General features: G+C 40.0%; 1 protein-coding gene and 1 pseudogene across 1 annotated transcript in view; both read left to right on the forward strand.

Annotated features, from left to right (window-relative positions):
* Nucleotides 1-10806, forward strand: part of Hells (helicase, lymphoid-specific) — a 33461-nt gene extending 22655 nt beyond the window's left edge. Inside the window, exons 16-22 of the mRNA XM_013034374.1 lie at nt 3806-3889; nt 3967-4086; nt 4816-4932; nt 5457-5616; nt 6927-7023; nt 7367-7443; nt 10190-10806. Coding sequence (XP_012889828.1) covers nt 3806-3889; nt 3967-4086; nt 4816-4932; nt 5457-5616; nt 6927-7023; nt 7367-7443; nt 10190-10284 — 750 coding nt within the window. The 3' untranslated portion in view covers nt 10285-10806. The remainder of the gene's footprint in view (nt 1-3805; nt 3890-3966; nt 4087-4815; nt 4933-5456; nt 5617-6926; nt 7024-7366; nt 7444-10189) is intronic.
* Nucleotides 10807-22190: 11384 nt separating this feature from the next.
* Nucleotides 22191-23587, forward strand: part of LOC105999352 — a 12358-nt pseudogene continuing 10961 nt past the window's right edge.

Here is a 23587-nt window from a genome sequence, read left to right on the forward strand (position 1 = left end):
TTATGGGTATTAGTTCTTGTTTAAAGGTCTTATAGAATTCTGCTGTGAATCCATCTGGTCCTGGGCTTTTTTTTGTTGGAAGACTTTTGATAGCTTCTTGTATCTCGTTATAGGATATTGGCTTATTTAATTGATTTACTTCTTTGCTCAGTTTGGGCAACTTGTATTTCTCTAAAAATGCATCCATTTCTGCCAGATTTTCTTCCTTTAGAGACTATAACTTTTGAAAGTAGTCTGTTAGAATTGTTTGGATATCTTGGGCACGTGTTGTGATTTTTCCCGGGGCATCCCTGTTAATATGTGTTTCCTCTCTTTTTTTAATTAATCTTGCCAACGGGCTATCAATTTTGTTTATTTTTTCAAAGAACCAGCTTTTTGTTTGGTTTATTTTGGTTATGGTTTTCTGATTTTCTAATTGGTTAATCTCTGCTCTTAATTTTGTTATCTGGCTTCGTCTAGTAACTTTAGGTTCCATTTTTTTCTTGTTTTTCTAGCTGTTTTAATTGCAACATGAGATTATTTACTTGGTCTGTCTCCATTCCCCTAATGTGGGCACTGAGGGCAATAAATTTGCCCCTCAGGACTGCTTTTGCTGTGTCCCACAAGTTTCTTTGTGAGGTGTTTTCATTTTCATTGAGTTGTAGGAAATGCTTTATTTCTTATCTGATCTCTTTCGTTACCCAGGTATTGCTAAGGAGTGTGCTGTTCAATTTCCATGTATTAGAGAAATTTCTGCAGTATGCTTTGTTATTGAGAGCTAGCTTGATTCCACTGGTCAGATAGGATACAGGAGATTATGTCGATCCCTTTGTATTTGCTTAAGTTCCTTGCATGAACTATGATATGGTCTATTTGGGAGAAAGTTCCATGAGCTGCTGAGAAGAAAGTGTACTGTGTTGTTTTAGGGTGAAATACTCGTTAGATGTCAGTTAATTCCGCTTGAAGTATGGCCTCACTTAATTCGGTAGCTTCTTTGCCAATCCTCTGGTAGACCTGTCCTTTGAGAGGTTTGCATGGAGGAAATGGATCCCTTTATGGATTCAATGCTGGTTCTCATAGTACTAATCTCAGTATGCATTACCTCTAATTTGGCGTTTATCTCATTTCTTACTGAGGTCTGTGCAGCTTCTATTTTTGCTTGCATCTCTTGTTTGATATCCTGTATCTATTTTGATAGTTCATCCTTGTGCTCTTTCAAATTCTGATCAATTTCTCGCTTTATTTCTTGAGTCATTGCCTCCAGCAACCCTTGGATGTAGCTTTTGTCTTCCATTCCTGCCACTGGGGCTCTCCCCTGCGTGGCTGCTGGCTATGGAGGTTAGCTTGCTGTCCTGGGTGGTGGTAAACCTTGTAATTTTTCTCTGTGATTTTCGCATGGGGGTTCAGGAGACTGCTCTTCAATTTTGTTTTGGTGTGTCTATCTTTGCTTGGTTGCTGATTCTGTATTGGTAGAGAGAGTCTGTGCCTGATCTGGGTTCTGTTGGGAGCCTATTTCCAGCTGCTGTTCTGACCTACTTAGGACTCTTGGCTCTCTGCTGTAGATTGCTGGCAGTTCCTGCCTTTGGAAGGGTTGAGCAGCCTAGACTGCTTGTGTTTGTTCCTACGGGTGCTCTTGTGAAGATCAGATGCTCTGGATGCACTCTCCCAAATACTGGAGTCTGCTATGGGCTCCTGTTGTGTTTTTGTTTGTTTGTTTGTTTTGGGCTCGTTGTGGGCTTGAACTCTAGGTTTGGGTGCTGTCCTTCAGCTCTTCAGCTCAAGGCTGGCACCCTACCATTTGAGCCACAGCGCCACTTCTGACCCTTTTAACTTTTGTGATGCTGAGGAATCAGATCCAGGGCCTCATACATCCAAGACTATCACTCTACTGCTGAGCAGCCTTATCAGCCTGAGCTCCTGCTCACTATCAGGTGCTGGCAGCCTGTGTTGCCCAATTCCCAGCCTAGAGTATATGGGTGGAGTTTTGGTGGGGTTTGGGCTTCTCTTGTCCTGAGCCTCCAGGTCTTTTGTTGTCACAGGCGTGCTTCCCAGGGAATGCTGTTCCCTGTTTTTCTCCCCTCTGCTGAGGCGTATGCTCAGCTTTTGACTTCAGTTGGGGGGAGTTGGTTGTGTTGTTCAGGCGCCGTATCCCCAGGTCTGGTTCTGGCCCCTGCCTGGAGCGTGCTCATTAGGCCTGTGCTGATGTGTATACCACCTAGGTTATGCAGCCTGGGGGACACAGTTCAAATTTCTTCTGCTGTTGGTAGTCTTGACCTGGGGCGCTGTTCCTGGCTTGGGCATTTAAGCTCCCTTCCAGGGGCGCTCTTGCTCTAGCCTGGCCAGCGGAGTGTGCTCCACGGGCTGGTTGAGAACTCGAACAAGTTCCCAGTTTTAGTGGGTCCTGTGGTCCGGGTGTTGGGGTAGGCAGTCTGGGGATTCCCTCCAGCTCTGGTCTCTCTTGAGGGATACGCTGTCCCCTGTGAGGTACTCACCCTGGAGCTAGTTGTTTCTGTGTTGTAGGTCGTCAGTTGCTGTTGCAATCCGAGTTCAGTTGGGGTGGTTGCGGGCTGGGCTGGACGGTGGTGGCTCTGTGTGATTCTTTTCTGTCTCTGCCTCTATCGAAGCTGTCGGGTCCACAGTGTCCACGCTCAGGCGCCTTCTGCGCTGGTGATCTGCAGGCGGCCCCCGCCGGGTCGTTGTGATCGCGATTGGGTGGGCCTGGTGCCTCAGGCGGCTTCTGCGAGGGTGATCTGCAGGCAGCCCCCTGTGCTTCTGGGACCCAGACGGCCCCCGCGGGGTCATCAAGATAGCAATCGGGTCAGGCAGCTTCTGTGGGGTGGTCTGCAGACAGCTCCCTTTGTCGGTGCTGCCGGTGGGATGGAGCCTCTCTGCTCGGGTGGAGAGTGAGGAGTGGGGATGGGTTTCTCTGTTTATGGCGATCAGCCGGTTTGGTACCTCAGGTGGCTTCTGCGCGGGTGATCTGCAGGCGGCCCCCTGTGTCTCTGGGGCTCAGGCAGCCCCAGCCAGTGGCGGGTGTCTGGGCACACTGCAGCGCGGCCAGTAAAGGTTGGGGGAGGGGTCTTCGCTCTTCTCTGTTCTGAAATTCTTCTTTTCCTCCCTTTCTTTTTTGTTATTTTCCACTTCCTGTTTTTCTCTTTTTGTTGTTGTTGGTCTCTTGGGGAGATTAAGTGTTGTAACTTGAACCCTCTTTTTGGTTGGGGAGAGCTGTGGCAGTATCCCTACTGCCCCGTCGCCATCTTGGTCCCCCCTCTCCACTTCTGGTTTTTGAATGGTCAGTTGGCGATAAGGGTCTCATGAGACTTTCCTGTCTGGACTGGCTTCCAAGCACGATCCTCAGATCTTAGCCTCCTAAGTAGCTAGGATTATAGGTGTGAACTGGCACCCTACTGTACAAAATTGTTTTTTTTAATTGTGAAAATACCATACAGAGGGGTTACAATTACATGGGTAAAGTAATGAGTACATTTCTTATCAAGCATTGTTGCCTCCTTTGTTTCCCCTTCCCAATCCTTTCCATATCCCCCCACCCCCTGTACAAAGTTTTTGATAGAAGAGTAAGATAGATTGTGTTCATGGATAGGCTCAGATTTTGTTCATGGATAGGCTCATGGTCTTATTTGAACTTAATTCTTCTGTGCTGAATCACTTTTCATTCTACTGTATGTTTTCCATTAGAAGTCAGTAACCTCTATTGAAAGGTCTTTGTGTTTTTTAATGAATTGCCATTGTGAATCAAATTATTCAGATGATTTTCATGTTTATAGGGCAAATGGTTAGTAACTATCCTTTTTTTTCTGCTTTTAAGATTGATGAAGAATTAGTAACAAACTCTGGGAAATTGTTAATTTTGGATCGAATGCTGCCAGAACTTAAGAAAAGAGGACATAAGGTGGTAATTTTGATTGGACTTTCAATTGCTTGAGTTTTATGAATTAGCATCTCTACATTAAGATATTTAAATTTCAGGTGCTGCTTTTTTCACAAATGACAAGAATGCTGGATATTTTGATGGACTACTGTCAACTTAGAGATTTCAACTTTAGTAGACTTGATGGGTCCATGTCTTACTCAGAGAGAGAAAACCATGTAAGACTACTTTGTCATCCATTAAATTCTTTTCTGTACCTTCTGATTTGACTTTTGAAGTAATGTATAAAATAGACCTTTAAATTGATGAGAAATTACCAAAAACCCTATAAAAGCTAGCATTTTGTTTTTGTATTCATGAGTTGGTGTTTGGTACTTGTATGTGTATACATACATGCATGTATATGCACATTTTTTCAGATATATAACATATCTAGATTTATAGGTATCTATATCATCACATATGAAGAACATTCAGATAACAGCTAAATGTTTCCCTCCCAGGTTCAAGGTTTCATTAAACAAATTTCAAGCCTGAAGCTAAGTAAAAAGTACTTAGCATTATTATTCCACCTAGAATTTGCTATGAAAATAGTTTTCTTGCCTGGTCCTGGGCTTTGAACTCAGGATCTGGCCCTTGTTAAAGGCAGCCATTCTACCTCTGATCCACAGCTTAACCCTACCATTAACATTTGACTATGTGTTGTTATTATATATGTGATACAGGATCAAGCCATTGAGGTAGCCATTTAGCATTTAGTCTTTTAATTCATTTGTTTTGAAGTTGGTTTGACTTCATAGTCCCATATTTGCTAGGCAGAGCAGGGCAGGGCACCCTAGGTGAGTTCGGCCAAGTTTGGAAAAGTTGTCAGTGGAAATTAAAAACAATGCCTTCTCAGCTAGTTAGTTATTTTTAATTTATTATGTTTTCATCTTCTCTGCTTTTAGATGCACAGCTTCAACACAGATCCAGGTGTATTTCTTTTCTTAGTGAGTACACGAGCTGGTGGCCTGGGTATTAATTTGACTGCAGCAGATACAGTTATCATTTATGATAGTGATTGGGTAAGTTGTAACCCTCAATGTGCAAATTATATTTCTGTTCTGAATTTCAAATCCTTCATTGTAAAGGTCGTGGTTTGAGTTGTCAAAAGTTTGAACTTATTTCTTTGGAATATTTAAATTCTGTCCAGAGTATAATGGGATGGTAATGTTATGAAAATAGTTTAGAACCCTAAGTTGTGTTAAGCTACATTTGATCATGAATTTTGGCTTTACCTCTATATCTTGGGTTAAGTTAATTTTTAACATAATACTGTTAATATGTTATTTTTTATTTTTTTTGTTGTCATGAGGCTTGAACTCTGGGCCTGGGCAATATCCCTCAGCTCTTCAGCTCAAGGCAAACGCTCTACGATATGAGCCACAGCACCACTTTCAGTTTTCTGGTAGTTAATTAGAGATGAAAGTCTCATGGACTTTCCTGCTCGGGCTGGCTTTGAACCGTGATCCTCGATCTCAGCCTCCTGAGTAGGATTACAGGCATGAGCCACCGATGCCCGGCCTTAAATGTTATTTTTACTTTTAAGAATCCACAGTCTGATCTTCAGGCCCAGGATAGATGTCACAGAATTGGTCAAACGAAGCCAGTTGTTGTATATCGTCTTGTTACAGCAAATACTATCGACCAGAAAATTGTGGAAAGAGCAGCTGCTAAAAGAAAGTTGGAGAAGTTGATCATCCACAAAAGTAAATGATATTCTCATGATTCTTTTTTGTTTGTCATTGCATGTGTACAATCCCATTAATGTAATTACTGTTACTTTCCTTACAAAACAAATTAGTGCAGAGTTATGTGACAGGATTTTAATAAGCAGAGGAGGATTTGGAGCTCTTAACAGCCTACACTAAATTGGTAATCATAGAACATTACTGTTTTTCTAAATGAGGCCTAGAGGGGTAGACAAAGGACTAAAAGTGATTAGAAAGTGCCCTAAACTCTTTCTCAATGGGGAGTTTTACATTTTATTAAATATTTCTGATAAAAAGATACTTGTTTACCAAAAATTTTTAAGAAAAGTTACATGTTCTCTAATGTATTAAACATTAAATTAATGGTATATTCAACTAGTCCTATTAAATCTGTGTATTAATACAGGTAGGATTCAAAATTAGTGAGCAGGGGTGACTCATTAAGGTCTTTCATGTTACATTCTTTGAGATTCCTTGGATAAATTTTACCTTTACTCATTCAATATAAAATTGACTAATTGAGTTCATGACTTGGTTATCATGAGTTGAAAATTGCTTCTACAAATTGTCAAGCCTAGAGAAATTTGAGCATCATAATAATAAAATGTTGAAAGTTACTGCAAGTTAATTTTATAGTACTGCTCTGCTTGCTGGTATGATAATCAGTTTTTAAGGAAAAGTGGGTTAGGTTTTAGAGCAGTTTGACTTTTGTGACTTACTAGTCAGTCAGTAATTTAACTACCACAGTCAAATGGGGATAAAATGAGTCTTAACCTGATACATTTTTGTGTTAACTTAAAAGTTTTCACATGTGTTACTTTAGAAATTCAGATGATGAGATAAATTATATTTGCTTTAAATAAGTTTAGGTAACATCGTCAGTTATCTTTTCCTAAATTCTGAGGTTAATGTCACACAAAAAATTTGAAAGATTTAATGAAATACACAGCTTTTAAATTTATAGTTTGATGAAATACGTATATTTATAGTTATCTAGATTAAGAGAATGAGCATTCTCATATAATAAAGTCTATGCAGGCACCCTTTTCAGTCATTCTGTGTCTGTCAGTCTGAGAATATCCACTATTGTGATTCTTGTCTCATTTTTTTTTCACATTCTATTTTTGAGATTCATATCCTTGAATTAGAAGGTTTGTTTTGCTAAGTAGTTTTTTTTTTTTGTCAATTCTTTTGTTAATGGATACTTCTGTTGTTTCCTGATTGGATTTATTGTAAACAAATTATAAGTCATTCTCATAGGTTTATAATACAGTTCAATTTTAAAATGGATTTTTAATTTTCTCTAGATCATTTCAAAGGTGGCCAATCTGGATTAAATCAACCTAAAACTTTCTTAGATCCTAAAGAATTGATGGAATTATTAAAATCTAGAGATTATGAAAGGTAAAAGTTTTCTTTTTTTGTGTGTGTGCATGTATGTATGTATGTGTGTATGTGTTAACTGAGGATTTAACTTGGATACTTGTGCTTGCTAGGTGCTCTTCCATTTAACCTATACCTTGAGCCCTTAAAATTTCTTCATAAAAATAGGAAGCATCTGGGGGGCGGGGGGAGACTGGGAAGGGATGTGAAGGGTAAACAAAGGAGGAGGCTGCAATGCTTGATAAGAAATGTACTCATTATCTTGCCCATGTAATTGTAACCCCTCTGTACAATATGTTCACAAAAAATAAAAATTAAAAAAAAATAGGAAGCATCATTTTGATTTAATATTTTGTCTTTCTAGGGAAGTCAAAGGATCAAGAGAGAAGGTCATTAGTGATAAGGATCTAGAGTTGTTATTAGATCGAAGTGATCTTATTGGTAAGTTTTTCTCTTTCATTTTTTTTAATGAACTTTTTTTTTTTTTTGCCATTCCTGGCACTTGAACTAAAGGTTCTGGGTACGTCCCTGAGCCTCTTGGTTCTCAAGGCTAGTGCTCTACCACTTGAGCCACAGCACTTCTTCTGGCCTTTTCTGAGTAGTTTATTAGAGGAAATAGTTTCGTTTTCCTTCTGTTCTGTCTTCTAACCTCCATCCTCAGTCTCGCCTCCTGAGTAGTTAGGATTACAGATGGGAGCCACCAGTGCTCAGCTATAAGAACATAGTTTTAAACATACTGACTACCAAAAGAACAAACAAAAAATATTGGAAAATATATGCAAAGTACTATTCTGTTGATTGCTTTAAGTTTTTTTTTTTGGGTCTAGTCGTGGGGCCTGAACGCTGGGCCTGGGCAATGTCCCTCAGCTCTTCAGCTCAAGGCTAGCGCTCCACCACTTGAGCCACACTGCCACTTCCGGCTTTTTTCTTTTTGCTTATGTGGTGCTGAAGAATCGAACCCAGGGCCTCAGGCATGCAAGGCAAGCACTCTACCACTGAGCCACCTTCCCAGCCCGATTGCTTTAAATTTTGTATCTTAGGTTCAGCAGGTTTTTTTGCCTAGCAAATCGATGCATCATATTGTATGTCCTATGGGTTGCTATAATAAGAAATATGATTTGGCTTTTGTAACTATACTAGGTCATTTTAAGAGGATTGGCTGATAACTTTATTTCATCTATTTCAGATTTTTCCAACTGAATCAAATTTTGTATCATTTGAATCAGGAGCCAAATTCCATTGTTATATATAGTGCACCCCTCTTGTTTTTCCTTATCATTTGCTAGAAAATATGTGTACTTTCTCTGTAAAATGGCTTACTTTTCCTTCTTTCCTTCCTTCTTTCCTTTCTTTTCTCCCTTTTCTTTCCTTCCTTCCTTACTTCCCTTCCTTTCTTCCCTTTCTTTTTTTGTCAGTTATGGTGCTTGAACTCTGGGCTTGAGCACTGTCTCTGAGCTCTTCAGCTCCAAGCTAGAGCACCACTTCCGGTTTTCTGGTGTTTAACTGGAGATGAGAGTCTCATGGACTTTCCTGCCCAGGCTGGCTTTGAATCATGATCCACAGATCTCAGCCTCCTGAGTAGGATTTCAGGTGGAAGCCACTGGCACCCAGCTTGGCTTACATTTCTTTATAATCAGCTGGTTCTTCCCCCTCCATGTTTATTCTTTAATTTGTTTTTCAGTGTATATTTCTTATAGATTGATAAGTAGCTCTCTTAATCAGATTTAAGTTCCCTATCTGAACAGAGAAAAACACTGCTTTAATAGTTTTTTAAACATACTTTTATAGTGATTGATTAGAACTTGTATTTCCTTAGGTTTTGCAAAATGATTTGCCTGTGCTATCAGCTTTATTAGTTGAAATTTTTCTACTGAGAATTTTCTTTTGCATTTAGAAAAGAAAGCATCTAAAATAAAAAGTGGGTAGTACAGATTGTTTATCAAGTTACAGAAAAATGAGTTGCTACTATAATAACGACCTTCAATTATTTTGTAAACATTCAAAATTAATTTTCTAACTAGTTTAGAATGCATTGCTAAAGCAACTCATATCCTCATAATGCCAGTCCTCTTTCTAGCTGGGTTTAGTGACATTGTGCTGGGATCTTGAAGTTGGTGATTATTACTTATTCTGCAGAAATAAGCAGAAACTAACACATAATTGAGTATAGTGTTGTAATGTCTTTGACATATTTTCATATGTTACATTGGAACCAGGTTTTTCTTATTAAATTTTAAATTAAATTACATTTTAAATTAAATTACATTTTAAATACATTGTGGACACAAGTTCTTCGGATATATCTTTCAACACTTCTTAAATTTAGTGCCTTTGTGGGGGGCAGTCCTCGGGCTTGAACTCAGGACCAAGGCACTGTCCCTGAGCCTCTTGTGCTCAAGGCTAGCACTAACTTTATTTCGGGTATCGTATCTTTTTTTTTTTTGAACTTGGGGCCTGGGCTCTTCCCTGAGCATCTCTATGCTCAAGGCAGCACTCTACCACTCAAGCCACAGGGCCACTTCCGACTTTTTCTGTTTATATGGTACTGAGGAATGGAACCCAGGGCTTCATGCATGCTAAGCAAGCACTCTACCATAAGCCTCATTCTCAGACCCAAATTTAGTGTCTTGATGAGTTAAAGTTGTTAAGTTTTGTTGTAGTCCATTCCAGTTTTACCAAGTTGGGTTTTTTTGTTATTGTTTTTAGCTATAAATCTGTTTAATCCTTGGGTGAGGTGACAAATGCTTGTCATCCATTTGTGACATAAAGCATAAAGCAAGACCCTACCTTGAAAATAAACCAGCGCAGAAAGGGGAGTGGTGTAAGTGATATAGTACCTGTCTAGCAAGCATGAGCCCCAAGTACAATCCACAGGATCATCAAAAGAACAAGCAAAATTTATAGTTCAAAGTACTATTCTGTTTATTTTAACTTTTTGTATCAAATTCAGCAGGTGTTTTGCCTAGCAAATCGAGGTTTCATGTTATATATTTATAGTTTGCTGTAACAAGAGAAATACATACTTGGTTTTTGTAACTATTTCTGGGTAAGGAAAAGCATGTTCTTCATTTCTGTGGGATTATATTTTAGACAGGTGATTGATTCATTTTGCAAGAATTTTTTTTTCATTTCTTTCCTCAGGTTCTTTTTTTATTTAAAGTACTTGCTTAATTTTTTTTCCCCATAGATCAAATGAAAGCCTCTGGACCAGTTAAAGAGAAGACAGGAATATTCAAGATAGTAGAAAATTCTGAAGATTCCAGTCCTGAATGTTTGTTTTAAGTGAAGCTTTAAAAAAAGGCCTTTTTAACTTGCTTGTGTATATCCAATTAGGTTTTTTTTTTACATTGGTTTTGAAATCCATTTTGTCCACTTCACTTTTTTGATTATGTCAGTTTATATAAATGTAACTGATATCACCACATACTTAAGAGTGTAATTCCTCCTAGCCTTATTAAGAAAAAAATTTCTAATAAGTTTAGATTTTTAGTTACTTTCTCAGTCTGGGTAGTACTCTTAGGTATGGTCTAATGTTTACTTAACCATTGCCAGATTTATACAGTCTTCCTGTGGAAGTTTAGTAAATGTCTCTTTTTGTCTCTCCTTTCTCACAGTTGTAATACAGTTCAAGGAATTAACACTTCTGTTATGGAGTAGGCTTTCAAGAGGGAGGATTGACTGAGGTTGTGCTTTTTGTCACTAAATGAAAAAATCGTTTTTAATTTTAGGGTTATAAGATAGTTTACCAAATAAATGTTTATTATAAAATGATTTTTTTTTTTTTGGTCGGTCATGGGGCTTGAACTCTGGGCCTGGGCGCTGTCCCGCAACTCTTCAGCTCAAGGCTAGCACTCTACCACTTGAGCCATAGCATCACTTCCGTTTTTCTGGTGGTTAATTGGAGATGATTCTCATGGACTTTCCTGCCCAGACTGGCTTTGAAATGTGATCCTCAGATCTCAGCCTCCTGAGTAGCTAGGATTACAGGCGTGAGCCATTGGCACTTGGCCCACTTATGAAATTATTTTGCCAGGAAAATAATTGAAGTGAAATAATGAACATGACTGGTTTGACATTCAACATCATTATGCTCTCAGTTTCATTCACTAGTACATATAACCATGTTGTAGAAAAATGTAAAGTGACGGGTAGCAAAGAATACTGAAAGAAACTACCATTCTGGCAAAAATACCAAAAGTTGGAAATGTTAGTCTGTTGTGCAGGATAAGAGAACAAACATTGGACAACCTATACGCCCTGGGTAAATGGTTATAAACCTATAAAAAAGAAGAATCCTAAATGTTTATGCTGGGAAGGGACAGGCTTCCTGGAGTAGGTGTTTTGGTTAGTATCTATTGGAAAACTCAACCTGTATTTCATGTTTAAATTATAATGCTATAGGAAAGTGAAACCAGAGCTCAGAAAGAGAAATGGTTTGAGAGAACATTTAATTTAAAAAAAGAAAAGAAAGACTACAGAGCAATTATATTTTGTGTTGTGTTTTTAAATAAATGAAAATGTTCATTCACAAGCAGACTCATTGGTCTTGATTGAAATCAATGTGACTTCAGTGAGTCTGTTCTTTTACATTCTCCCAATAACTTCATCTCTGTTCTTATATCCCCAATACGCCTTCCTTTCCTTGTTTCTTGTAGCATTAAGAAAATAGGGTCAATCAGAAAAGAACTTTAAAAGATGTCTTCAGTGCATTTATTTATCCTTACTTATTTTTCATTATTTATTCTTTCCTGTTACTACTTACACATTGTCTAACCAGAACCATTGAAAAGCTTTGTACTTTTACTCTGATAGCAAAACAATTTGTAAAACTTCTCTCCATTCATTTAGGGTTTTTTTTTTTAATGAGCCCAATCTGGTCAGATTTCATCTGACTCCACTGGAATCATTGATCTCCTAGTGATCTGGTTTTATTTGATCTATCAGCATTTCGTATGATTTTTTTTTTAGAAAAGAATTTGGTGACTTATAGCAAACACATTAAATTTCCATTCTGCTCTTTCTTGTATGTTTTTTGCATGTGAGACCTTTAAGAATTAGAATTTCCCAGACAGCTTGATACATCCCTGAAGTTCTTACCTTATTTCTTCAATACTAGCAGTTCTGATGACACTTATTTGTATTCTCAGTCAAAACCTTTGTCCTGAACTGTGATGTAGGTATCTTGGCTTTTTTACTCGAGTACATAATAACTGTAACTACTCTAAATCTAAACATTTGGTTTTCGGTTCTGCCATTTGCCTCTGTATTTTCCTCTTTCAGTTCTTCCAATTATTTAACAAAATTGGAAGATGTGTTTTCCTCACACTTCACGTCTGATTATATACTTTATAAATATATCTACAATACCACCATCTCTTTTTTTTTTTTTTTAGTTGTGGGGCTTGAACTCTAGGCCTGGATGCTATCCCTCAGCTCTTCAGCTCAAGGCTAATCCTCTACCACTTGAGCCACAGCACCATTTTGAGTTTTCTAGTGGTTTATTGGAGAGTCTCATGGGCTTTCCTGTCCAGGCTGGCTTTGAACCATGATCCTCAGATCTCAGCCTCCTGAGTAGCTCTAGGATTACAGGCATGAGCCACCAGTGCTTGGCTTACCGTATCTTTTAACATGTAATCACGGGCCCTATATCTGTTTAGCTTAGGCATAGAATTTATGTTTTGACTAAACATCTTGATAGTCAATTGTGAAATCAATATTTGTGCTGTTTAATAACTATTAAGTGTAAACCTTAAATATATTCATTGGTAACTACCTCTTCCTATGTGAACCTAAATATTTTATCAATTTTTTTTGTACAAAAACACTTATCACACATGTATGCATACATATACTTGTATACCTCAAAAGCTAGAAAGGACAGCTACATATTATCTGATCCTTGAGGTTACTATAATTGGTCTGCGTGCTTTCATTGGTTCTCAATTGAAACCCTCCAAGCTGTTTCAACCAAGCATGGAAAATGCTGAGACATGTTCACAGAAGTGGTAATCACTTGAGATTCCCTAGTCTCATATTCCAGATGACCTCATCTGGAGTAGACATCATCCCAGGTGATAGCATCCTAGCTCAACACCTTTTGGACATGACTTCATCCCAGATTTTGAAACCACCATTCCAGCAACACCTATAGACTTCCTCATCTAAGGAATAGCGATTACTGACTGCACTTTGCCTCTCTAATATTCGTGATCCCATTGTGTTTTTGAGCTTGCTGACGGATGAGTCTGTGAACTTGAAATACTCTGCATTCTGCCAGACATAGGACAATCTTTAGACTGAGTATGTTCCCCACAAATTCATGTGTTGAAACAGTTCTCACTGTCATGGTGTTTAGAAGAGTGGGGACTTTGGGAAGTGATTGGCATGAGTGCCCCAGGAAGTAAGTCCTGCCCAAATGTCATATTTTAAATGTTTATCTTCTGAGCTGTGAAAAACGTATTTAGAAGTCTGTGATATCTTTTTAGGCTGGCCCAAATGAATAAGACAAGTTAGTTTGACCTGTGCCATTTTAAAACTAGGAGATATATTGGGGTGCCAGTGGCTCTCACCTGTAATCCTAGCTAGTCAGGAGGGTGAGATCCGGAGAGTATGGGTCAAAGCCATCCCAGGCAGGAAAGTCTGTGAGACTCTTATCTCCGTTTAGCCCCCAGAAAACTGGGAGTGATGTGGTTAAAATGGTAGAGCGATGCCCTTGAGCTGAAGAGCTGAGGAACAGCTCCCAGACCCAGATTTCAAGCCACATGAGTGAAAACAAAAAAACTAGGAGATGTTATTTTGCCCAGGGAGCAGCTGCATCTTGATCCATGATGGAGAAAATTACGCATTCCTCTGACCTTTTCTCTTTCCAGTGCAGCCTTGCTTCTCCCAGTATGTTCTTGACCCTAGCCTTTTCTCTTCCAAATTTGCTAGAGAAGTTTTGCTCTGAAGGAATGAGAGTGGCAATCAGGAGAAAGTATGTCATAGGACCAAAAGGAAAGAATAAAGTCGAGTTGCTTGTCATAGACATCCAGACATTGTTCTGCTTATTCAACACATTTTTTTTTTCTTTTATTCTCTTTTTGGTTGTAGGGCTTGAACCCAGGGCCTGGACACTGTCCCTGAGCTGCTTTGTACTCAAGCCTAGTGGTCACTTGAGAGTCACAGCACCACTTCTGGTTTTTGAGTGCTTAATTGGAGGTAAGAGTCTTACGGGGGCTTTTCTGCCCAGGCTGGCTTCAAACTGATCCTCAGATCTTAGCCTTCTGAATAGCCAGGGGTACAGGCAGCTACTGGCCTGGCAACATTTCTCTTCCATTAATTTTTTAAAAAATTAGTTTATGGCTATAGAGAAGGAGGTTTCATTGTTAAGTTTTTCAACACACATTTTTTAAAATTGTTATATGGGTGATGTACAGATGAGTTACAGTTACATAAGTCGAGTACATTTCTTTGTGGACAATGTTACCCATTGAAGTTTAATGCTTAATATATTTTACTGGGGTCCGGTCGTGGGGCCTGAACTCTGGGCTTGGACACTGTCCCTCAGCTCTTCAGCTCAAGGCTAGCGCTCTACCACTTGAACCACAGCACCACTTCCGGCTTTTTTCTTTTTGTTTATGTGTGCTGAGGAATTGAACCCAGGACCTCATGCATGCAAGGCAAGCGCTCTACCACTGAGCCACCTTCCCAGCCCTGCTTAATATATTTTGAAGTCTATCCTTACTTGAAAAACTCTATAGAGAGCTCTTTCCTCTTTCTCAAGCAAACTTTTCTCAATCTACTCCAATGGTTCTCCAATACAGGCTGTAAAATGTTTTCTTGTGAATAAATTGTTCAGATTTTATCATTGTTATCTGTGAGAAAGTGAAGCTAGATTAGCTAATATTCATGGACAAAACTCTCCCCCTGCGCCACTGAAACCAGGAGTAAAAGCATTACTGCTCAATAGCTCAACTCCTGGCCTAAAATGATTCATTGGAAACAGGACTGGGCAGCTCAAGCCTTTTTTCCCCCTGATTACAAAGACTCATATTAGAAGCTTCCCAGGGCCATTGACCAGCAGTTTCTAATGTTGGATCCATGTGCAAATGAGTCTGGTATTCAGTGCAAGCTCTACAGTTCTGGCAGACAACAAAGATATATGGCATAGCTCCTCTGAATTCTGTTGGCTGCTTTGCTCACAAAGCTTATTGCTCTGGCCTTTAACACAACATGATTTGTTGTTAGTAATATGGGACTGGCCTGGCCCACAGAGCCAAGACATGTTGCTAAATATCCAAGACCTCAGCAATGCTCCTAAACCTTGTCACCAGGTAACCTTGAAGATATTCTTGGCTTGGTTTCAGCTCTGCTGGGCAGAGTTACCTCTGTAGCTTGTCCTTCAATATGGACTGTGTCCTCCAGTATGGTCCATACCCATATATCCACATACCCTCTGTGTCCTCAGAGGTCCAAGATGTAGTTGGTAGGCAAAGTCCCAAGATAACATTTTGAAGAGAGCTAATAGTGGAATAGAGAGCCATGAAGAGTTTCAGGGACTAATAGCCCCTAGATGTCCTAGTGAGGTGAGCAGGGTCCAATCTTACCAGACTTCTCACTTCACATATTATGTTCTGTTCACCAATTTTAAAATTCGGCTATAATTTGTTGAACCCATGAAGTAAATTTTTCATATCTTGAGTGTTGATAAGTGGAAATATTAACAGAGAAAAGTACCTGTTTCAAGTGTCTTTGTAGATTAAATTGTTCACTGATTATACTCTAAAAGAAGAGTAAAGTGGATACAGGGCATGAAATGTTTTAGAGCTCTTAAATCATCAAATGGGATGCAATAAGAAGTCAAACATCTGTCCGTGATATTCCTGCCTAAACTGTGTAACCAGAATCAAGAACTATCAGATAATCTCACAGTGAGAAACATTTAGAAAACTTAAAATAATATGTTTGAAATGTGACACAGTGAAGGAAAGATGGGAAATTTGTAGGCTGTAGTTAACTAAAGAGAAGTGATAACTAGATGTAAAATGTGACTCAGGATTCTGAATGAGATTCTGAATAATGGAAATTATTAGAGGATTGGATGACCTTAATGTATCACTAGCAATTTCCTGGTTTTTAGAAGTTGTATTGTGGTTGCATAAGAAAATTGCTTTGTTTTAAAATAAATACATACTAAAATATATCAGGCTAGCAATTTACTCTCAAATATCTGAAACAAAATTTGTTTATATAAATCTTCAGCCTTTCTATACATTTATGGTTGTTAAAAATTATATAACTTGCTGGGTGCTGGTGGCTCATGCCTGTAATCCTAGCTACACAGGAGGCTGAGATCTGAGGATTGTAGTTCAAAGCCAGCCTGGGAAGGAATGTCCGTGAGACGCTTATCTCCAATTAACCACCAGAAAAATGGGAAGTGGCCCTGTGACTCAAATGGTAGAGGGCTTGCTTTGAGCTGAAGAGCTCAGGGACAGTGCCTAGGCTGAGTTCAAGTCACATGACCAACAACAGAAATTATATAATGAAATAATAAATTGTGTTACATATACATTTGTATAGATATGTAATAACAGACCATATCAAAAGTATAGAAGACAATAAACTGTATTATGTATACATTTGTATAGGTATATAATAACAGACTATACCAAAGTATAGAAGACAATTTTCTTCACAAAAGATTTAATATTGCCGGTCGTTGGTGTCTCACTCCTGTAATCCTAGCTACTCAGGAGGCTGAGATCTGAGGATCATGGTTCAAAGCCAACCAAGCAGGAAAGTCCGTGAGACTCTTATCTCCAATAAACCACTAGAAAACCGAAGTGGCACTGTGATTTAAGCAGTAGAGTGCTTGCCTTGAGCTGAAGAGCTGAGGGACAGCACCCAAGCCCAGAGTTCAAGCCCCATGACTGACCAAAAAAAAAAAAAAAGAATTTAATATTAACATGTAACATTTGAAAAAGTGCTCAGCATCATGAAGTACAAGTTAAAATTACAGTGAGATATTGCATATTGATCAGGTAGTTAAATTAAGTGGTGGTATCCTCTGGGTCCTCATTGGTACAATTGAAAATGAACTGATAAACTAACATGGTCTGATACTAAATCTATTTACATTAAGGTAGTGAGTGGGAAGAAATATAATGGGACTTTTAGAGTCTAGCAAAATTAGTCTTAACCAGTGTGTTGTTCGCTATGTGGTAACTCATTGAAGTATACTTTTTAAGATTAATGAAATATTCTGTATGTATATTCTATTTTGCAAGGTTGGGCATAGTGGTTCACACCTGTAATCTAAACTACTGTGGAGACTAAAGCAGGAATATTGCTTGAGACCAAAAGTTTGAGGACAGCCTGGGCAATAAAGACTCAAGAAAAAACATTTTAATTCATAATTGTGTTCAAGCTGACGTTTGTATTACTTTGTCTCTGTGAGGGCTTCACCTGAGCAGTGGTGGGAAATGGTTTTGTTGTGAGATTTAGAAATCTGGGTTATAAAACATAATCTTGTGCTGATACATCAGGTATACCTAACTGAGCAATTTGTCATTCCTAAAATATTAGGCTTATACTAGATAGATCTCTGAAATCCCTTCTGTCTCTGATTATCTATGTTTCATTCTTTAATATTGTTTTTATTTATTTATTTTTATGTATTTTTTTTGGTCAGTCGTGAGGCTTGAACTCTGGGCTTGGGTGCTGCTTATGCTCTTCAGCTCAAGGCGAGCACTCTACCTCTTGAGCCACAGCACCACTTCTTGTTTCATTCTTTAAAGAGTGAGGCCTGAGCTTCAGCAGAAGAATGGAGGAACAAAGCAGAGTCGTCCATCTCTCAAGAAATTCAGCAGTTGCTTAAAACACAGCCAGTGAATTCATTGAGTCCCAAATAAGGTATTGCTTGTCATTCTTTCACAATTCAGTTAGTTGAATCAAGCAGTAAAATAAATTTCTTTATCCTGGATAAATGACTCACAAGACTTGCAATAAGTAGTCACTATATCAACATTCAGCTTGAGTCCCTGATTCATCTGGATCAACACAATGAATCCTGGGAATGCAATGAGTAAATGTTGGTGAATCCAGTTGACAGGATTATCTTGCCTGGAGGGAAGGGAACAAGGAATATGGGTTCCAATCTCAGTTCTTCTAGCTGCATGTACTAAAGCACAGAATGTCTAATCTTCCTTTACTTTAGGCAAAGGAAATCAAGAGAACCCAAAAGGAAATTTTGGATGTGAAAATTTTCTGTAAATTGTTAAGAGTCCCTGTAAGCATGACTGTTAAAACATTGTGCATCTGGGGTCTTGACAAAACTTAAATTTCCTTACTGAGATTTGAAATAACTACCATAATCCAACATTATTTATGACAGCCAAGATGCAGAAACAACTTGAGCATCCATCAACAGATGTTATAGTATTCATTTGCAACAAAATAGATTGAGGAAATAAGCCAGGCTCAGAAACAAAAATACTGTATGATTTTCTTTGCATTCCAAGTCTAAAATTTGCATCGTTTGCAGAAAAATGGTTGGAGTTGGAGATTACCTTGTTAAAGCTAAATAATACGTTTTCACTCATTTGCAAAATCTAGACTTTAATCACCCACACACCTACCCCACCTCCCTCCCACACATACCTGGGGAGAGGAAAAGAGAATAGGTGGTCAGATAGGTACAGGGGATTATGTTTATCCCCTTGTATTTGCTTAAATTCCTTGTATGAACTATGATATGGTCTATTTTGGAGAAAGTTCCATGAGCTGCTGAGAAGAATGTGTACTGTGTTGTTTTAGGGTGGAAAACTTGTATATGTCAATTATTTCCACGTGAAATATGGCCTCACTTAATTCGGTGGCCAGTCCTCTGGTTGGTAGACCTGTCCTTTGGTATTAAAGTCTCCTAGGATTATAATATTTGGATCTATTTTATTCTGTAAGTTTCAGAGTACTTGCTTAACATATTTGGGTACACCAATGTTTGGGGAGTATAAGTTGGTAATATCCTCTTCTTGGATTGTTCCCTATATTAATATGTAGTGTCCTTCTTGTATTGATTTTAATAAAATCTTTTTGTATTGATTTTAATAAAAAGTTTATTTTGTCAGATATCAGGATGCCAACTCCTGCTTTCTTGCTAGGAGCATTTACATAGTAAATCTTTGTCCATCTCTTCACTTGGAGTTTGTTTTTATTTTTGGCTGTGATTTGGATCTCCTGAAGGCAACAGATGGATGGGTCTTGTTTTCTGATCCAATCTGCAGTTCTTTTTCTTTTGCTGGGTAAATTGAGCCCGTTAATATTTATGGTTATTATAGAGAGATGGATGCATTGTGTTTCCTGTCAATTTCCTGCTTTCCTAAGTTTTTCTTCTTCCTTTTCTCCTGTGTGTACTAAGTCAGACTTCTAGTGATATCTGTCTGATGTGGATCCCTGTTCTTATTGCTTTCTTCAGGTTGTGTTCCTCCTCTTAATATTCTTTGTGGTGCTGGCTTATTGTTTATGAATTCATTTGTTTTCTTTACTATTAAAAATTTTAGTTTCTCCATCAAATATGAATGCTAGCTTAACTGGGTATATCAGTCTGGGCTGGCAGTTATCGGTTTGCAGGGCTCAGATCGTACTTTCAATGTGTGTGTGGAGAGATCTGCAGTGATTCTGATTTTCTTTCGTATTATAGTATAGCTCCTTCTTTGTTTTTGCTGCATGCAAGATTGTTTCTATATTATTCATTTTTACTATAATGTGCCTAGAAGTGTTTCTCCCAGGATCCTGCTTGTTAGGTGTCCTATATGCTTCTGATATGTAGGTAAGATATTCTCTTTTAAGATGGGAGAAATTTTCATTGATAATCTTACTGAATAGGTGTTGCATTCCTTGCTCTGATATACCTCACCTTAAAAAATCCACTCCAATTATATGAAGGTTAAATTTCTTGGCACTGTCTGCTTGCTCTTGGATTTCCCTTTGGCATAATTTAAGTGATTTTTCCCCCATATCTGTGACGTTTTTTTTTCCAGTTGCTGCATTTTGTCTTCTGTATCTGATATTCTAATTTCCATTTCATTCACTCTGTTCTGTGGCTTCCATTGTGGTTTGCATGGAGGAAATGGAGCATTTATGGCTTCTATGTTGGTTCTCAGAGTATTAATCTCCTCTCTTAGCAAGGTGTGTACTGCATCTATATTTGCATGCATCCCCTGTTTGAAATCCTATATCTCTTTTGATATTTTGTTTTTGTGTTCTTTGTTCTGTGTTCTATTTGTCACTTTAATTCTTTTTTTTTTTTAACCAGCACGACTATGTTTATTGCAGCATTATTTACTATAGCTAAGATATGGAACCAACCCAGATGCCCCTCAGTAGATGAATGGATCAAGAAACTCTGGTATATATACACAATGGAATTCTATGCCTTCATCAGAAAGAATGACATTGCCCCATTTGTAGGAAATGGAAAGACTTGGAAAAAATTATATTAAGTGAAGTAAGTCAGGCCCAAAGAAACATAGGTCCTATAGTTTCCCTTATTTGCAATAACTAGTATATAAGATGATATCTATGTTGCTTTGTATGTCCCTCCCCCACGGTATAACTCCTGCTTTCACTGTATTTGATGTTGGTATAATTTGTGGAGGGGAAGGGCAAAAACAAATCATTTAAGTAGGGATACAGGTGGACCCATTGCAACAATGAGATGTACAAGTCGTTAGGTTGAAAAACTTTACAACTTTGGTGGTGGGGGGAGGATCTGGGGGAGGAGGTGGGAGGAGTATGGGAAGGCATGGGAAGGGGAAACAAAGAGGAGGCAACAATGTTTGATAAGAAATGTACTCGTTATCTTGCCCATGTAATTGTAACTCCTCTGTATGGTATTCTCACAATAATTTAAAAAAAGAAAGAAAATGTTCTAGAACCCACGTGGTAGCCAGAAGCAGACACTGTGTGTAAATGTGAGAGGTCCTTTGCTTTCTGACAGGTCTGGGAAGCAGCTGGTCACATTGACAGTGCAGATGTGTTCAGGAATTGTAGACTGTATGGGGCTATTTCATGTAGCATAGGATTCAGGGAGCAGCAGAGAGAGACTTCCTCTTCTGCTGGGTGAATATTCCAATCTAGGAGTCAGTCAGAGTATCTCTATATCTGCCCAGGGTAGGGGACAGAGAACATTAGAGGTGAAACCATCCTGGACTTCTAGGCATGGATACCTCTGCCCTAGTTGTGAAGAGGATGAGCAAATAAAGAAGTGAGTAGACTTTGGTCACCATGGGGGCTTCCATCTTCAAGCATGGGGATATACGGGGAGCTGGGTTTGGAGAGTGCAAAGACTCTGTGTCCCACATCTTGTATAATTCCACTACAAAGCTGAGGCCTGGAGCTTCACCAATTGAAAGAGTATTAGGTCTGATTAAAAACGTCTTTGAGAGAGGGCCTTTTTTTTTTTTTTTTTTTTGGTCATGGGGCTTGAACTCTAGGCCTGAGTGCTGTCCCTTAGCTCTTCAGTTCAAGGCTAGTGCTCTACCTGTCACTTTCTTTTTTTTTTTTGGGTCAGGTCATGGGGCCTGAACTCTGGGCCTGGGCACTGTCCCTCAGTTCTTCAGCTCAAGGCTAGCGCTCTACCACTTTAGCCAGAGCACCACTTCCAGCTTTTTTCTTTTTCTTTTGCTTATGTGGTGCTGAGGAATTGAACCCAGGGTCTCGAGCATGCAAGGCAAGCACTCTACCACTGAGCCACCTTCCCAGCCCCTGTCACTTTAATTCTTGAGCCATTGCTTCCAGCATCTCTTGGATGTAGTGTTTGTCTTCCATTCCTGCTTTGCTTCCACTGGGGCTCTCCCCTGGCTGGCTGCTGGCTTTTTGGGGTAGCTTGCTATCCTGGGTATTGATAAATCTTGTAATTTTTCTCTGTGATTTTTGTATGGGGATTCAGGGATTATTGGAGACTAATTTGAAACTCTGACTGTTTTGGCCAGTAGATGGCTGTCTTTGCTTGGTTCTGGGTTGATGAAGTTCTGTCTTGGCCCTGGGTTGGCTGAGAGAGTCTGTAACTGGTCTCAGTTCTGTTGGGGGAGAGGCCGACCTCCAGCTGCTACTCTGACCCATTTAGGGCTCTCAGCTGTCTGCTGGAGATCACAGGCAGTTCCTGTCTTTAGCCAAGGACTGAGCAGTCAAGACTGCTTGTGCTTACTCCTATGGGTGCTCTTGATGAGACTGGGTGTGCTGGATATACTCTCCCAGTTACTGGAGTCCGCTATGAGTTCCTGACTATAATCAGGTACTGGCAGCCTAAGCTGTCCAATCCCTGACCTGGGATAGACAGGCCAGGCTCTGGTGGGATTTGGGCTTCTGGTTCTCCTGCCCTAGACACAAAGGTCTTTTGCTGTTACAGGCATGATTCCCAGGGAGTGCAATTCCCTGCTTCCCCCCCCCCCCCACCACCCCCCGCCCCTCTGCTGAGGCCTGTGCTCAGCTTCTGACTTCAATTGGGATGGGTGTGTTGTGCAGCTCAGGCACCCGATCCCCAGGCTAGGCCCTGGCTCCCAGTCCCCCACCTGGGGCATGCTGGTTGGACCTGTCCTGCTGGGTATCCCACCTGGGGTGCACAGCCTGGGGTATGCAGTTTAAATTTCTTCCACTGCTGGCTGCTGTGTCCCATGGGTGCTGTTCCCAGCTTGGGTGTTTAAGCTCCCTCCCAGGGCTGATCTTGATCAAGCCTGGCAGGCTGGATATGCTCTAGGGGCTGGTGGGGCACTTACACAGTTCCCAGTTTTAAAGCAACCTGTAGTCCAGGTGGTGGTTGTGGTGGTGGTGGTGGTGGTGGTATTCTGGGTCAAGCTCTAGGGGTTACCACTAGCACTGGTCTCTCTTGGGGGGAAGGGGGTGGGGAACGCTGTCCTCTGTGGTGTACTCACTCTGGGGCTCGTTGGGAACTCTCCAAGCAGTGATGTGGAAAATTGCTGTTTCTATGCAATGTAGGTCGCTGGTTGCCACTGAGCTCTGCATTGGGTTGAGATGCTCGTGGGCTGGGCCAGGTGGTCGCTGCTCTGGGTCTGTGTTTCTCCCGGTCTCTGCCTCTGTTGATGCTGTTGAGTGGACTGGCCGCAGCTGGGGGTGGGGGAGGGGTCTTTGCGCAGGTTCTGAGCTCCGGTTTCTGTCTCTGTGCTCTCCAGATCAGCACTGGCACCTTGGGAGTCTTCTGTACTGGCCATGATTTGGCATGTTGCTACATGTTCAAGCCCCATGATCAACAAATACAAAACAAAAAACTAGGAGCTGGGAAGGTGGCTCAGTGGTAGAGCGCTTGCCTTGCATGCTCGAGGCCCTGGGTTCGATTCCTCGGCACCACATAAGCAAAAAAAAAGAAAAAAAGCTGGAAGTGGTGCTCTGGCTCAAGTGATAGAGCGCTAGCCTTGAGCTGAAGAGCTGAGGAACAGCGCCCAGGCCCAGAGTTCAGGCCCCACGACCGGACCCCCCCCCCAAAAAAAAAAGAATTAAAAAGAGGGGCTGGGAAGGTGGTTCAGTGGCAGAGTGCTTGCCTTGCATGAGGCCCTGGGTTCGATTCCTCAGCACCACATAAGCAAAAAGAAAA

The sequence above is a fragment of the Dipodomys ordii genome, unplaced genomic scaffold (assembly GCF_000151885.1).
Source record: "Dipodomys ordii isolate 6190 unplaced genomic scaffold, Dord_2.0 Scaffold188, whole genome shotgun sequence".
Lineage (NCBI taxonomy): Eukaryota > Metazoa > Chordata > Mammalia > Rodentia > Heteromyidae > Dipodomys > Dipodomys ordii.